Raw genomic sequence first — 15,708 nt, 5'->3', positions numbered from 1 at the left:
GGACGACTCGTCCTGGGAAGGCGTCCGTGTCCGAGTGGCGATGCTTGTTCTGTGAAGAACACGGGACTGTCCTCCTGACACCTCCCACTCTGCTGTGCCAGATTTACATGGTCAGCCTACACAAATGAATGCCATGCTAAAAAATTATTTGCCTACATAAAATCCCTTCTGAGGCTTATTTGTAATGGAGGACCGAGCCAACCATGCTGTCTACAGTAACGGGGTGAAGATTCAGTCGCACACTCATGTATATCTCAGCTGTGGTGTTAGATCTTGCGTCTGTCAGTTTTGGGAAATTCTGCTTTATCCCATGAATATTTCACCTCAGCAGGGAGCACTCAGGGGTGGCCTGAATATTGAATGTTTTTACTTATATTAACTCGCACGCGCTCTCTCTCGCTCTCTCACTCTCTCTCTCTCACGCTCTCTTCCCACACTCATTTTCTTTGGCCTTTGCTGAAGTGAGAAACTTTGAAGCAGACAACTGTGAGACACTGTTCCGTCTCCTGTTCAGTGGTTGCCGGGGTATTTCATGTTCTCTCAGGACGAGACCTGACCTTTCTTAAAAACCAAAGTAAATGTCAGAATGATTTCTCGCACCCATCCCTGTTGTGACTCTGCCGCTGCAAGCGGGGCCGGTCTGACGGCGTCACAAACGCTTTACAGCACTCAGTGTCTTCCTGAGAGCTTCCCCATAGCGGAGTCTTACTGTGGTTACGGATGACATGGCACACGTTGTCCGATGGCGTGTCTCGGCAGTTTGTTAAACTGGAGACAGGGAAGTAAAAATTAAAGCCGTGCTTGCGTGTTGTCTGTCACCTCCGCACTTCAGCTGGAGCCTGAAGTTACAGTTTTCTCTTAGGCACCGTTATTCTAAGAGAGACTCACACAGAGGGAGACAGAGAGAGACAGAGGGACAGACGCGCGCACACACACACACACACACACACACACAGGGGAAGAGAGAGAGAGAGAGAGAGAGAGAGAGAGAGAGAGACCCACAGAGGGGAGGAGAGTGTGAAGGTGAGTGAGGAGGAGAGAGAGAGAGAGAGAGAGAGAGAGAGAGAGAGAGAGAGAGAGAGAGAGAGAGAGACCCACAGAGGGGGGAGAGTGAAGGTGAGTGAGGAGGGAGAGAGAGAGATAGATAGAGAGAGAGAGCTAGATAGAGAGAGAGAGAGAGAGAGAGAGAGAGAGAGACCCACAGAGGGGAGGAGAGTGTGAAGGTGAGTGAGGAGGGAGGGAGAGAGGGAGAGAGAGAGAGAGAGAGAGAGAGAGAGAGAGACCCACAGAGGGGGGAGAGTGTGAAGGTGAGTGGGGAGGGAGAGAGAGAGAAGCTCTGATCTTCAGTCTCTGAATCTTGAGCAAGACCCTTAACCCTCAATTACTCAGCTGTATCGAGTCAGAATTGTAAGTTGCTTTGGATAAAAATGTAATTTAAATGCTGGTGGTTTTACGGGGGGGGGGTCAGATTAGGGTTAGGGTTTTACTTGCCCCAGAAGTGCTTGAATTCTGTTCTCAGAGTTTATTTGGCCGTTTTTGGAGTCTACAGAGTGAAACCATTCTGCTGGTTACCCAGACACCAGGCCTTCGTTAAAATACTGCTCAAGCCTGTGTGTTAGTGCTGGTGTTTTGTTTATAGGTGGTGGTAAGCTGGTGATTTTGCAAAGTTTGGTTATTTATTTATTTTTTGCTTTGTTTGTATTTGTGTTGTTTGCTTTATTTTTTTTTTTTGTATATTGTACGGACTGTATTTTTTGTACTCTTCTGCTTGAGGAAAGTGAAACTGTACTAGAGAGAGTAAAGGTCTCTGTGCTGTACGAGCCTGTTCAGAGATCTCAAACATCCTGCCGGTTCAAAGACCAGCAAGCCAGAGATTTCAGAGTCTTCAAACCCACAGCAGAAAGTGGGTGCTTTGTGTGGACTTGTGTTTAGGGTTGGGGCTTGTTACACAGAGCTACTGTGTGAGTGAGACCTATGGCATTCCATTTGGCTTCTGTTCTTTCACTTCTCCTATTATGTGAACATTTATGTCTTTATTTGTAATGGAGGACTGAGCCAAGCTGTGGTTTTCACCCTGGGTGTTTCTCTCTCTAATTTTCCCGCCCTAGGCACACCTTCTGGCAGTACCGTAAAGAGAACCCCCGGTCGGGCGTGGGCGACCCCCCTCCTGGCGGTATGCCTGGTTTCAACAGTGGCGTGATGCTCCTACACCTGCAGGCCATGCGCCGCTCGGCGCTTTACAATCGGCTTCTGGAACCGGAGCAGGTGGCCCGGCTGGCCGAGCGCTACCGCTTCCGCGGACACCTGGGCGACCAGGACTTCTTCACCATGATCGGCATGGAGCATCCGGAGCTCTTCCACCCGCTGTCGTGCGGCTGGAATCGGCAGCTGTGCACCTGGTGGCGGGAGCACGGCTACGCCGACGTCTTCCGGCTCTACTACCGCTGCGACGAGCCCGTGCACATCTACCACGGCAACTGCAACACCCCCATCCCCGACGACTGAGCCGCGACGCGGACCTGCAGCCGAAAGAAGCGAGTGAAGACTGACGGGCAGGTCTGCCGAGGGCAGATGTGGGAGCAGAGGATGTACCTTCATTTGTCGTCTTGGGCACGTCGACGCACATTTAGCCAACAGGAAGTCACTTTGCAATATGTAGCCACCGTCCCACGGTGCACTCGGAGATGATCTGCGTCGTGCGCCGTCCCCCGCTTCTGCTTGGATCTACGAAAACCCGGCCGAGTTCCACGGGAAGCGGCTTGCGCCCTGTGCGTTTGCAGGTGAGCGAGGTAACGGGGTGTTCATTCGCAGCCCACCGAGATGCCCCGTGCTGACGCGCGGCCCACGGCAGCTCTTCATCGAGCGTCCGATCCGTTTTTAGACGGCCCTGAAAATGGCCGATTCTGACTCATCGTCAGACACCCCGCGGAGGAGCCGTCACCTCTGCGTGTCTGCAGCCCACGGCGCAGACGGCCGTGCCGGGACGGACGTAACGGAAAGCGCAGCCACACCTGCCAGGAGACCCTTTTTTCCTGGTGGTTCTCCGAGGTCTTGCCCCCTTGCACCCTACTGAGAATTAGCTCTGCGCACCACAGCACACGCGGCAAACAGAGAAGCCGGATCATCATGAACATGTCAGGTACTCTCTTTTCAGGGTCCGGCCTCCACGGTACCCCAGGACAGTGGCCCTGGCCTGGAAAGCAGGATTCCGGATATTCCATCAGGATTAAAGCCATTAAGGTGTGCACACATCGAGTATGGCTGCATTTGGCAAACCTGCTCCAGACGCTCTGGGCGAGTCTAGTGCAGGATTCTGGCATGCTTCAGATCGACGTCCGTGTGGGAGATCTCGACGCCCTTTTGTGGCGAGTCCTGTGACTATTGGCCAGCGAGATGCTACGCACCACGTCCTGGCTGACATCCTGCGTGGTGCGGCACGCAGTGCTTTGTGACACTGAAAATTGGGATGTCGGTGCTGACAGATCAGTTCCCCCGTGACTGACAGCTCAACTCTAGCACACAGCTGACTGTTTTCTTTAAATGTCATTCCATTTCCACTGCCGCGTTTTACCAGTTGAAAACGTATTTTCAAGATGTGGTTTTTCACTCTTTTGTCTCTTCTGTGGGGTGAGTCTCCTCCCCCTCTCTCATGTGATTGTTTTTTTTTGTTGTTGTTTTTTTTTTTTTTTTTTATTACAGAATGTCTCTCTTCTGTTTAGTTTTTGGCAGTGCAGTTTGTGTGTTAAAAACAGGTGTTCGTCGTGACCTTTGTTTGAAAGTGTGACTGCAAGTATGAGACTTTACAGCAAACAGACAGAATGGAGTATTTTACCTTGAACCACAATTAACATAAGAGCCCAAGCACAAAAAAAAAAGTGCCTAAAAGAATGACTCTGTCTCCGAGTGACGATGGACAGTGCTTTAGTCTGGGCATTCCCAACCTTGTAATGGGACACATGTTTACTTCTTGAATACCAGCCACAGAGCCAGCCTATGTTTATCGGAGCAGAATTCCAAAGAATCACATTCCAGGAAGTTAAGTTCTTTTATTTAGGACAGTTGAAGTGCTGTCTTGGTATGGTACCAACCTTCCTCAAACGCGTTCAGCCTCGCTGTGCGTTAATGCATGACTCTTATTTCATGGACTTTGTTGGCTATTCACTTCTACTGCTGTTCCTGCTGGGGCATCTTACAAGATGTGATGTTTCGATTTTTATTACAAATAAATAAATAAATAGACGAAATCCCAACTGAACTGATCAGAATCTGATTGGGCACAAGGACGGATTTAATTCCAACTGGTGTAGGTTTCAGTTCTCTGGTTTATTAGATTGACTTCAGTGTTTACTCCTGTTTTGAATTGCCTATTCATTCCCATGAGCCTTTGCAGGGCCTCTGATGAGCAGCGCCCTCTCTCTCACATACACTCACTCTCATACCTGTGGACCATGTACAGTATGCTCCAAAGTTTTGGAAAAAACTCTCAATGCGCAATACTGAAACGATGGCTCATGGTAATGTAGAACGTTGTCCGTTATGAAATGTAACACGGCCAATAACCTGTTCCAGCATTGTCCTTAACTGTAATTGCAGTTCTTTTCTTTCCTCACTATTTCAGGTTCCCTTTTAAGCTTGTTTTCCATGTTGAAGTATCTTTTGTTAAGCTTTAGTTGGATTTTAACGGGTTTGATCCGTGTTAGGATTCCCAGAGTTTGTGTAGGGAGGAAAAGGATGTTCCTCTTCCTCCCTACAATGGATGTGGGATGCTTGCAGGACTCTTGTGTACCTTTATTCAGTAGAGCAGCTGCTTCTCCAGGCCTGTATCATGCGGGGCAGCACACAGTAGGTCTGCCTAACTGTGCTGAACTCACCCTACGTCCATCCTGCAGACACTGTCTGTATGGGGTTATGGAGGCTGTCCTCTACAGTCTCCTCTGGACTGGCAGTCTTCTGCTTTCTAGGGTCCCTCACTTTGACTTCGCAGGTGAGCACAAAGATGATTGTTCCAGGCTGACCTGCTTCTGTTTGTGTGTTTGGCCATTTGGCCTATAAATCTGGAAAAGAAAAGTACATGATCAGGAGAAGGAGGAATTGGCTCAAATGGTCAGCGAAATGGCCTGCTGTTACCATGAGCAACTTTCTAAAAATGGCCCCATGATCAATTTGAGCACCTATTTGGGAAACTGGACTAGTAATAACAAGGTTGCCAGTTCAAGTCCCACCACTGCCAAGTTACCACTGTTGGGCCCCTGAGCAAGACCCTTAACCCTCAATTACTCAAGTGGTACTCAGTCATAATTGTAAGTCACTTTGGATACAAGTGTCAGCTAAATGCCATCAATGTAAATAAAGACATCAGATTTTTCAGAACGGTACAAAGTGTAGAGGGTTTTTTTTAGCATGTTACAGGGATGAAAAGGAACTGAATGTATTATTGTACTTTTCTGAGCATTAAAAAGTCATTTAAGTGCTTTTGAAAATGAATTTCATATTACTATACTGTAGACTCACTGGAACGTTTTTGAAACTGAATTATATAATGACTTCTAAAGGACTGATCACACAAACAATATGGTCATGATGGAATATGACAAACTCATTAAAACATTTCTCTGTGCCGAGTAGTGTCTTTCTGACTGTAGCAGTTGCTGTAAATAAGTTGCTCTCAACCTTCCCATCATGGTATTTAATTTGTTCCATGCCTTGCAGGGAATGTTTTTGGAGGTTTGAAAAAATTGCATTTCGGAAATAATGCAGAAATGTTCACTTGCTTTGTCTTTTCCTTCACAGAAGACCTGGCGTGTGTCATAGAGCATGTTTGAAGTTTGTCTTTCTTCATGGTGCCCTGAGGGTTGGTTTAGGGTACTCTACATGGTGTGTGTGTGTGTCTTCCCAAAGATATGATATCCTTCCTGGGTTTGTGTTCCTGACTGTAAACACATGACGGCAGAGGAACAGTCCCGCCTGAATGGGACTGCGCGGGACCCGCTTTCATCTCGCCTTGTATCCGAGGTGGAACGTCAGAACTGCTCAGGCAGAAACTGGAGAGCAACAATACTGTCTTTGAGACAAAAACGATCCTTGGCAAACTTGGATTACAGATGCCTCTGGATCGGGTCCAGGGTGGAAGAAGGGAAGCACTGTGTTTGAAGTGGAGCTCCCCCCTCCACCCAAAAAAAAAAAAAAAAAAGATGTTCTTGTATAATGAGATCGTGATTACGGAGGTGCAGTGGGCACACGTCTAAGCAGAAGGAACCGTCTGGTCGTGCTTTGATGAGGCGCTGCCTTTGGCGTCGATTAAAGGAATTGGTCACTGTGTGGAGATGTTCACTTTATTTCAACAACAATGTCTAGGCACAGGCCTAGCCATGTTTAATTCAGCATCCCTTAGGTTGTCAAAATTACTTTATTCTGGTTTCCTTTTTTTAAAGCTTGTACCAATGGTGCACTCTGCTGCAGGGTAAACACTGTTGCCTTACCCCATACTCCTAATAAGTAACCTGTTCTACGTCAAGTGTAAAGGTTGAACCCCACCACCACCTGCTGTTCTGGCTGTTTGGGGATGGCTTCCTGTCTACAGCTGCCAGCTGACCCCACTGAGGCACACTGCAGAAACCTTTTGAGTAACGTGTTATTTAGCTGTTATATCTGGATCAAGAAGTTAACTAATAATTCAACTTGATAACTTGGAGTTGGCTATCTTAGAGTTGGACTGTACAACTGATCTCCAGTCTGTGTAAGTAGCCCTTTCTATTTGTTTCCTTTCCGAATGATTGAGGGCACCTTCCATCTTAGGAACTTCTTTACAGATGCTTTCTGTCTTCCTGACATTACACTTGATTAATAATCTGATATTCTCAGCAGATGAGGAGATTATAGAACTGCTGCTGGAAGATTGAGGCCTCATCTTGGACAAAGATGCCTCGGCAGGTTTTTATTTTGGAGTCAGGCGTCTTCCACGGGCCTTTCTGGCGGTGAATATTTCAAAGTAAGTCCTCCCGAGGAATTTGCGAAATTACCTGGGTGGTTTCCCCCCCGCTTCATTACCTGGAATTTCGTCTGCTGAAGATGAGTTTTAATGGAAAGCGATCGGCCCACATCAGCCTCCATCCTCTGCGTGTGTGTCTCGTGTACGTTAATACAAATGGTATTCGGAATCCACACAGCCTGATTCACTTGTCCGCGGGAATCGATCAAATCGGATTGATCTGTTTGCAGAAACGTGAGAGACTCCCGTTAATCAAGACTAAACCTTTCGGTGAAAGGATGCGGAATACTACTGATATTTCATCGATATCTTACACGAAGATGATGACCTTTTTCCATTGTCATTAACCAGACCAGTAATTAAAGGGGCGGGGAGAAAACGCTTCAGTATGATGCACAGCGTTTGATGTCATTAGTCAAAGTGATATTAAAATATCCGTGGTAGCGACAGGTCATTATAGGTGTTCTCAGGACGTGTCCCACATGCTACGTGTTGACCGCACACAATGATTAAATTCTCTGCCGGCTATATAAAGTGAGAAACGCTTAAAGTCTAAATAATTGTGAATGACACACGAATATCTTTACCATGTTAATATTTTAAAAAGAAAACTTATAATCGATTGAAATACAAACACTTGATCAGGAGACCAGCAGTAGTGCAGTCTACAACAATGCAATAAATGCAACACCTTTTTTACTGACATTAATTGGCTACTGCGATCGTCATCTTAACGATGGGTTTCTGTTCATTTGAGGTTTTCTATTTTTGCCTTCGTACATCATTTCTGTCAACTTTTAATGAGCTCCTGAAATCAATTTTCCTGCCGCGCCTCGAAAGGCCAAATGCTGCCTGTGAATGCCAGTCGCATCAGAGACGGCGAATAATTCCGAGATTTCTCCGCTGTGCGGAGTCGCCGCGCCGGATGACGCCAAATGGCAGGGACACCGCTGACGTTCCTTTGCCTTTTTGGTTCAACCACACGACTGATGCTGTGAGCTGTATCGGAATGTAGATTAGCACCTGCAGTCTTTGTGTTCACAGTAGTCATGAAACGTGGGGCCGTCGGAATACTGCCGGCCTGGATGCAGACAGCGGGAACTTTGGATCTTTGAAGTATATTATCGCTTTTTTGACATGGGTGTTTCCGGGTGTTTTTTCTGTCCCCAATACCACTGTCTACCTGGATCTTGGTTAGTGTTGGATGTTAGTGTTCATCATTCCTGCTTTTCTTTGTTACACCCAGGTGCGCTCACCGCAGGTCCGCACTTTCGAATGGCAGCAGTATTAAAAGTCTGGATTCTGGTTGTGGCCGCACGCATGCCGGTTTGTACCGCAGGTCCGAATGTGTCGTTTGCCAATGAACTGCTGCGTATAATGCGAAGGTGAAGTACTCATGAGACCACAGATGATACTCCAGCTATGAACATAAACAACTAAGGAACACCATGGATAGGATAAAAAAACCTTTTTATCTTTCCATTGTATAGTTTTCTGAGGAATCAAGTCAAGAACGTGCGAGCGTGATGCGTGATACGTGCCTCGTACTTATCCGTGATCAAATCCACAACCCTCTGAAGGCTAGTCGGTGCTTGTTTTTCCCAGCATCTCAAGGCACGGCGCAAGATTCGGAGATGACGGAGGAGCTGGGTGTTTATTTATAGACCGTCCCACTGCCACGTGAAACTGCGCTCGTATGTCGTCCTCCGGGGCTTCCGTCACGTTATTGTTACCTTTCTCCTTTCAGTGTAGCTGCTGTGGCCACAACTAGACCCAGAAATGTGCTGAAAGGGTCACAAATCGCTTTTCTCTCTTTTTTCAGTCTTGGCAAGAGAAGAGAAGCCCTCTCAAGGCGTTTAGCGCCACTGTCCGAAAGACCGTGGCTGTCTTTAAAAAGCAGGATAATGCGGGGTCACGTGCAGTCTACGAGAGAGAGAGAGACCCGTAGCCCCAAATACACACTGCATGAATCCGTTACACCGTCTCGCTCGCTCGCTCATTCCTTCCCACCGCAGAAGATCTGCAGATTGGACGTGGCATCCTGTCTTTCTTTATCTCTCTCCATCGCTCGTGCGCACGCACACACATCCGCTCGGGAGCAGCTTCGGTGGTCTCCGTGCCCATTGTGTAGTGGACCCAGGGGGCCAGATCACGAGCGACCTGACCTCTGTACCCAGCCGGAGCATCGTGCTAGGCATCCCAGAGGCTCCTGCGGCCCCGTGGCCCCCACCTCCGCCATTGACCCGTACATCCCGCCGACGGGTCTCCATCCATCCACGGCAAATGTGTAGAGATCCGTTAGTGGTATGTGAAGGAGAAAGCTGTTACACGTCTGCGGAGTGTGAGCTCAATACGTTTGTAATTTATTGGCAGGTACGCGCACTCAGTGTTTACTCGATGGCACTGAGGCTTTTTATGTTTTTGAACATACACAGTTGTTGGTGTGTTGGCTGCCTAACCGATACACAGACACACGCCTGTTGTGATACAATGGTAAACTCTAGACAGAGTTGTGATTTACAACAATGCTCATATATCAAGTCATTCAGTTTGAGGAGCTGCTGTGACATTATACTAGGTCTGAAATTAACCGTGTCCCCTCCAAACCGCAGGTCTGGGGCATGCCAGCCAGTGCTGTGTACCAGACCAGACCAGCTGGCTGGAAATCAAAGCAGAGTTCCCATCTCCCTGTGGCCCTGGGTGGTTGGAATAGCAGCTTGTACTGTACCTACAGGTACACACCATTCAGCCATTCCTGTGTCTCCTCCAGTTCAGCGTCTCCTCCAGTTTTGATTTGTAGTTTAACAGTGTGAGTGTGAAAGTATTTCCAAGAAATTGTGTATTTGCAAGAAAGTGATGTATTCTCAACCTGCAGGGTTCTGAAAGCTGCCATTAGTTCCGCTGGGTGTAATCTGTGTCATGATGGCTGTTCCGCTGGGTGTAATCTGTGTCATGATGGCTGTTCCGCTGGGTGTAATCTGTGTGACTGCTCACTCTGCCACATGGTGCTGGGTTAAGAGGTCACAGGCCCAAGCACTTTTTCATCATGTTCGTCATTGTGCCAAGAGACTTGGTGCATCTTTCCGAGCACATGCATGTACTCAGCTATTTTTATCAGTTTTCATGATTTTGGATCATTGTTTGTGTGTGTGTGTGTGTACGTTATTATTTAATTGCGAGTCAAGGGTGTCCTGAAGAGCCCTCATTTCTCCTGTTCCAGAATGTGTTTTCTGAAACCCATTTGGCACATTTTTTCTACACATTTTTCTACACAAAAAACTGACTGTCAGAGTGAATCAGCAGTGATGACTCATGACCTGGTTTGCTGAGAAAGCTGGTGAGAGCAGGTTTGCAGCAAAACAAAACAGGCTCACATACACAAACAGTCTCACACACACAAACAGGCTCTCGCACGCAGCAGCTGTGCGTAAGAGACAGAAACCCTTCCGTCTCCCAGAGTGAGACGGCCTTCCTTTTGGACCGAACCAGGGCGGTTCGAGCAGACAGCAGCAGCTGAAACGCTGCCCTGTTCAGAGCCGTGATAACACACCGTCTCCTGTTCCGATCGTCTTACTGAACTCTCCATCCATTAGTGATGAGATCCTGAGTGATTTTATGTTAAATGAGATGACCATACATGGTGTGGGTGTGGGTGGTAGACGTATGTTCATGTACTATAAACCCAGTCTAACAACTGTGCCTTATAGGTAGGCAATCTAGTAACAGATTTTTCTGAATGATGCCTGAGGTTCTTCATTTCACACCCCACACTCATCTGACGGTAGTTTTTACATCAGGTTTGTGTTCTATGTTGTCTTGTTTGTGATATGAAGGGTTTTGCAGGTGATTTGTTTACATAATGTAGAGAGCGCATATGTGTTTTGTACCCGACTCCGTCATCCTAGAGAACTCGTCCTCAGACGGACATATTAAGGCACTTAAGTCAGCTGTGTGGGGTCAATGCATGACCCACCAACTCCGACAGACCGCGCAGGGACGGCCAGTCGCAGGTAGGCCATGTCTCTGCGCGTAAAAGACATAGGACGTGATGTGCTAATTATCTTGGTGTTTCAGGAGTGTTTATTTACACACACAACCTATGTGTAACGCTTCAATAGCCTAAACGTGAATCAATTAAGACACTGATGCAAATAAACTTTATCACAATAAGAAATAAGAATATTTTTACCAATATATTCAAAAGGTTTATCGTGAGACGGCTATGGCTGAAGACTAGTGTGCGTGCCATTCCCAGGCTCTCAGCAGGCGTAACCTTAAACGGTATTATGCACAATTATCAGAAGATGGAACGGCTTGGCCAAGACTGGGCAGACAGAGTCCCACCCTCCGTGTAATTAAAGCGTTACGGAAACGCACAGGGAAAAGGACCAACTCTAACAGAAGGAGAATCTTTGAAGAACTTACCATTTGTTTGAATAAATAACATGATCACTACCTGATTTTAAAAGAGAAGAAAAAAAACCTTTTATCCTGACTTCCTTAGGTGGCCTTGTCTGTGCACAATAGTCCTCGAGGCCCGTGGGGGTGTTTTTTCTTATACCACTGGCACACATTTCTGAAATGATGACCTATAAAAACCCTCAAATCCGTGTGGTTTCTCTTTGCCTCCTGTGTTTGTGTTGCTGTGGTGTTAAGTCCTGGTCGCGATTCGCGCTCTCGTTTAATAAGGGAAATCAAATGTAGAGGATTTTCTGATTTTCTGCCACACGTCCCCTGTTCCAGCTATCAGCTTTCTGTTCTTCTAGGTGCAGACAAGGAAATAAATCTCGTCTGCAAAAGATACAGTGGAGGACTTTTTCTAGTGGCTCCTGCACAGTAAGGTTAATTTCCACGTCCCGCTAAGACTGAAGGCACAAAAGGCCTGTTTGGTAATAATGTGTCGCGTCATGTCTGATATTATTAGCTAAACGGGTGTCCGTGAGGGGACGTCGTCTCAGGACAGGGCAGGTCCCCCACTGCCTGGACATCGGTGTCTCATTTCAGAGACTTTGGTTGGGGAAGCTAGAGAAGGGGGCCAGGGTGGATGTTGACTTTCAGATGCCGAGGACGCCGTGCAGTGTCTTTTTAAAATAACTGTCTTTGTCTCATTTTCACTGTAGTTAGATACGCTAAGCATTCAGCAGAGCGGTGTGCAATTCACCTCGCCACTGACGGGAGAAAACTGAGGTAAAGTTATAGCGGCACAGTGGTTTACGTTAGCAGTGCGGACACGGTGAGAGAATTTCACACAGTGCGCTCGTAACGGTAGCAGCAGGCCCAGTCCGTAGCGAGTGAAGGACGAGACGGTGGTGGAGACTGCCTGCTTTAACACAGCTGAATTATTTAGCCGTTCGTCTCTCGGCCGGGGAAATGCAACCCCGCAGACTTGCTAAGGCCCCGCGTATCTGGGGAGCTCACTTACAGCAGAGACGCGCCGTTTCACAGCGTGCTTTTTATAACACCAGCAGAAAGATCACTTCCCAAGGAAATTGTTTTGGGGGATTTTTGTTGTTGTTGTTGTTGTGATTTTTCAAACCCAAGAAGCCAGTTGAGAGAACGGCGTGAGAGATGAGACAGAAGTGAAAAGTCCCTTCAAGCAAAGAAGGTTTGGATTCAGTTAACTGAAGCGTAGCGCCACAGAATCCTGGATTAAAGAGAGCTTTAGCAACGATTCAGTGTCACTCACGTAGATTTGTTAAACCTGATCAAGGGACCTCTGTGTTCTTAGCACAGACCATGATCCCGTCGTCAGACGTGAGCAGAAACACGCCGCTATTCCCTGAACATGCATCTGCACTGGTCTGATTAATAGACTTCACCATAGATCTGTGTCCATGATATCTCGCGTCACTGCGGGTCAGGTTTCACTTCAATTCAGTTAAATGTCGTTAACATTGCTCTCGAAAGGGCCAACGGTGTCCCACAGCTAGTGAGCGAGCGTAGGTGAAGGACCGGACACGGTTCTCGTTTGTGTAGTACTGGAGCGCAGCACTCGTACAAACGAGCAGCAATGAGCAAAGGAACGCGTTAAATGTTGGTTGCCTAGTACGTTATAATCGTACATTGAGATGATATGATATCATGTGGTGTCCACACCAGCGTTGGGGTAGATGGGTCAAGATGGTGTAATCACTCTGACAGCGTGGCAGCAGAGCTCAGGCACCACAGTCTCCCAACGGGATCTCTGTGCTGGCTGCCTGTGCACAACGGGATCTCTGTGCTGGCTGCCTGTGCACAACGGGATCTCTGTGCTGGCAATTTTTTTGTCAGTGTAGGTTCCTCGTATTGCTTTATTCACTCTAATTTGAAGCACCTTGCATCTGAACTTCACTAAGCGAGGTGCTTCATCCTGGTTTGAGTGTGGCCTGATTTCCGTGCCTCTTTATTTCAAGCTCCTTCATCGTGTGTGTGTGTGTGTGTGTGGAGCACGGCTGAGGACACAGAGCCGTAATGAGTCCTACACAGCTAGAGCAGTTAGTTTGTGTTCTTCATAACCAGGACGTTTCGTGTTAATTTAATGAATGAAAACAGAAGAGCACGGATATGTTTACGAGGTGATTGAGGAATGATTGAAGTGTTTTTCTTTGAATGAGCTTTCTCTCTCTCTCTCACACTCACACACACACACACACACACACACACCTCTTTTATTTCTTAGAACCACAGCCAGTGTATGTCTGCAGTATTGGAGGTTAATTTTAACCTGCATGAGAACATATATGTTGTTTTGGTGTTTCACGTAATGAGAGAGCGGTTTTCTCCCTCTTGTGTGTTGTATTTTTATAATATTTAGAGCTTTATATAAACTTACTGAAGGAAATGTGATATTAATTACTGGGAAAGGGGCACAGAATATCATTCATGAAAGTACGCACATGGTATGATTATATTCAGTAGCCGATTGTATAATCACAGAATTATTTTCAGTAAACAATTTTTGGTCTGCAGAAACATGAACAGAAGCATGAAGTTTCCTTTTCTCTAGGGACATTTTAATTTAATCATTTGTATTGCTTTGTCCTGTGGCAGTAAGTGTCCACAACTCTGCTTAACATCTTTGTATGCTGCCCTAGTGCTTAGGGTGGGCGTGGCTGGTGTGAGGGGTGGGCATGGTTGTCATAATGGGACAGGACTTCAAGCACGTCCCTGCTGTGGGCAGAACTGGGTCATGAGTTTTGTAGCCCTTCACAAACCGGTCCTCGCTCCCACTAACCCAGTTCAGCTTGATAACAGCACAGCACTGTCATATACAGGCAACAAAACCGTCCCAGTTTGGGCAGTATTTCTGAGAAGGAAATAAAATCATGTTAACTGAAAAAAAAATTAATCCTTCCAAAAAGCTTTAATTTTAGAACATAGTATTATCTTCTAGCCATGTGCATACCACACACTCAGAGTTATCTTTTAATCCTCTCCTGACATGCACCCAGTCTGAAATCTAGTTAAAATGCCACTCACTGTGTTAATGCACAAAGTCTGTCAGTTGCAGCACCAGGATGGCAGGCACCTACGCTGCCTCGGGCAGCGCCGAGGTGCACTGCTATGCCCAGCCCAGTGTGGTGCCATCCGGATCAAACCAATTCAGACCTTCCAGCTATCATGGTTACCATCAAGACCCTCTACAATGATGTCTGTGTAAAGAGTAGCAGAATTAATTGGTATCCGATACAAATTGGGAATGTCGCCCATTAAGTAATGTTGCGCTACTGAAATATAGTTGGATCATTGGGTGAATGCCAGTTTGATCCCTGGTGCCAGACCCATGCCTTGTGAGGAGTCTTCACTCTCTGGGTGGGTGGGTTGGATGGCACCGCCCTCCTCCCCATGCGTTACCATGGCACCAACCAATCCGGGCGTCTGGTTACCTGTGTGGGTTGCCGCTCTCCGTTGATGAACCGTCCTGTGACGGTTGTCCTGGTGACATGGCTGCACGTGTCTCGGAGAAAGCCTGCACCCTGTCAGCTTGCTGGCGTTGTGTGACGGGGGGGGGTGGGGTGGAACAGCGAATGACTAACATCACAGCGATCGTTTCCTGGGAGGGGCCCTGCGCTGCGCGGCTCTTTAGAGCCCTCATTCACACTTCACGTCGGCCAGGTCATAGACCCTCACTTCCGCTGTACTGATGAGGTGCAGGGACAGGCCACGCCCTCAGTTACCTGGAGACATCAGGGGGAGGTGTGCCTGCACACTGGTAATGCTTTTTGTTAATTGGTCACATGCTAAAAGACGGTTCACATGCTGTATGTCTCTCTCAGTTGAACCAGCCAATGTGGGATTGTTACCATAGCAACGTCTCATTGAATTGGTTGGTTTTTGATGTTGATTTGAACTTGTGTATGATGTCAACAGCCACTTATGCTCTTTGAAAATTGTCTGTTTACAAACAAAAATGTATTAATAAACTGCATGTAAAACAATTATAAGCAATGTAATATCCTTTATAAAACACTGAACATTATTAAATATTATTTAGTTTTCTGTGTTTTTTAATATCCTGGAGTCTGTTTTGAATTAGAATGAACTGACACAGCCTTTTACTTCGTGTCTTTTATTAATATGTTGAGCCAACACATGCAGAGTCCCAGTAATAACTCGTTATTATACTATGGAAAATTAAAGCAATGTTATTTGGAAAAAGACTGAAAAAATATCTAGGTAACTGTTTTATGGTGTAATTATAGTTCATAACAAGGATCACGCAAGGAGGCAGCAGTAATCCC

General features: G+C 46.8%; 1 protein-coding gene across 1 annotated transcript in view; it reads left to right on the top strand.

Moving 5' to 3' along the window:
- The window catches only part of xxylt1 (xyloside xylosyltransferase 1), a 33,079-nt gene extending 17,626 nt beyond the window's left edge, over positions 1-15,453 (top strand). Inside the window, exon 4 of the mRNA XM_026996897.3 lies at positions 2,109-15,453. Coding sequence (XP_026852698.2) covers positions 2,109-2,505 — 397 coding nt within the window. The 3' untranslated portion in view covers positions 2,506-15,453. The remainder of the gene's footprint in view (positions 1-2,108) is intronic.
- Positions 15,454-15,708: the final 255 nt, after the last annotated feature.

Source organism: Electrophorus electricus, chromosome 26 (genome assembly GCF_041902795.1).
Source record: "Electrophorus electricus isolate QZ-2024a chromosome 26, ASM4190279v1, whole genome shotgun sequence".
NCBI lineage: Eukaryota > Metazoa > Chordata > Actinopteri > Gymnotiformes > Gymnotidae > Electrophorus > Electrophorus electricus.
This window is presented reverse-complemented; position numbering and strand designations above follow the sequence as displayed.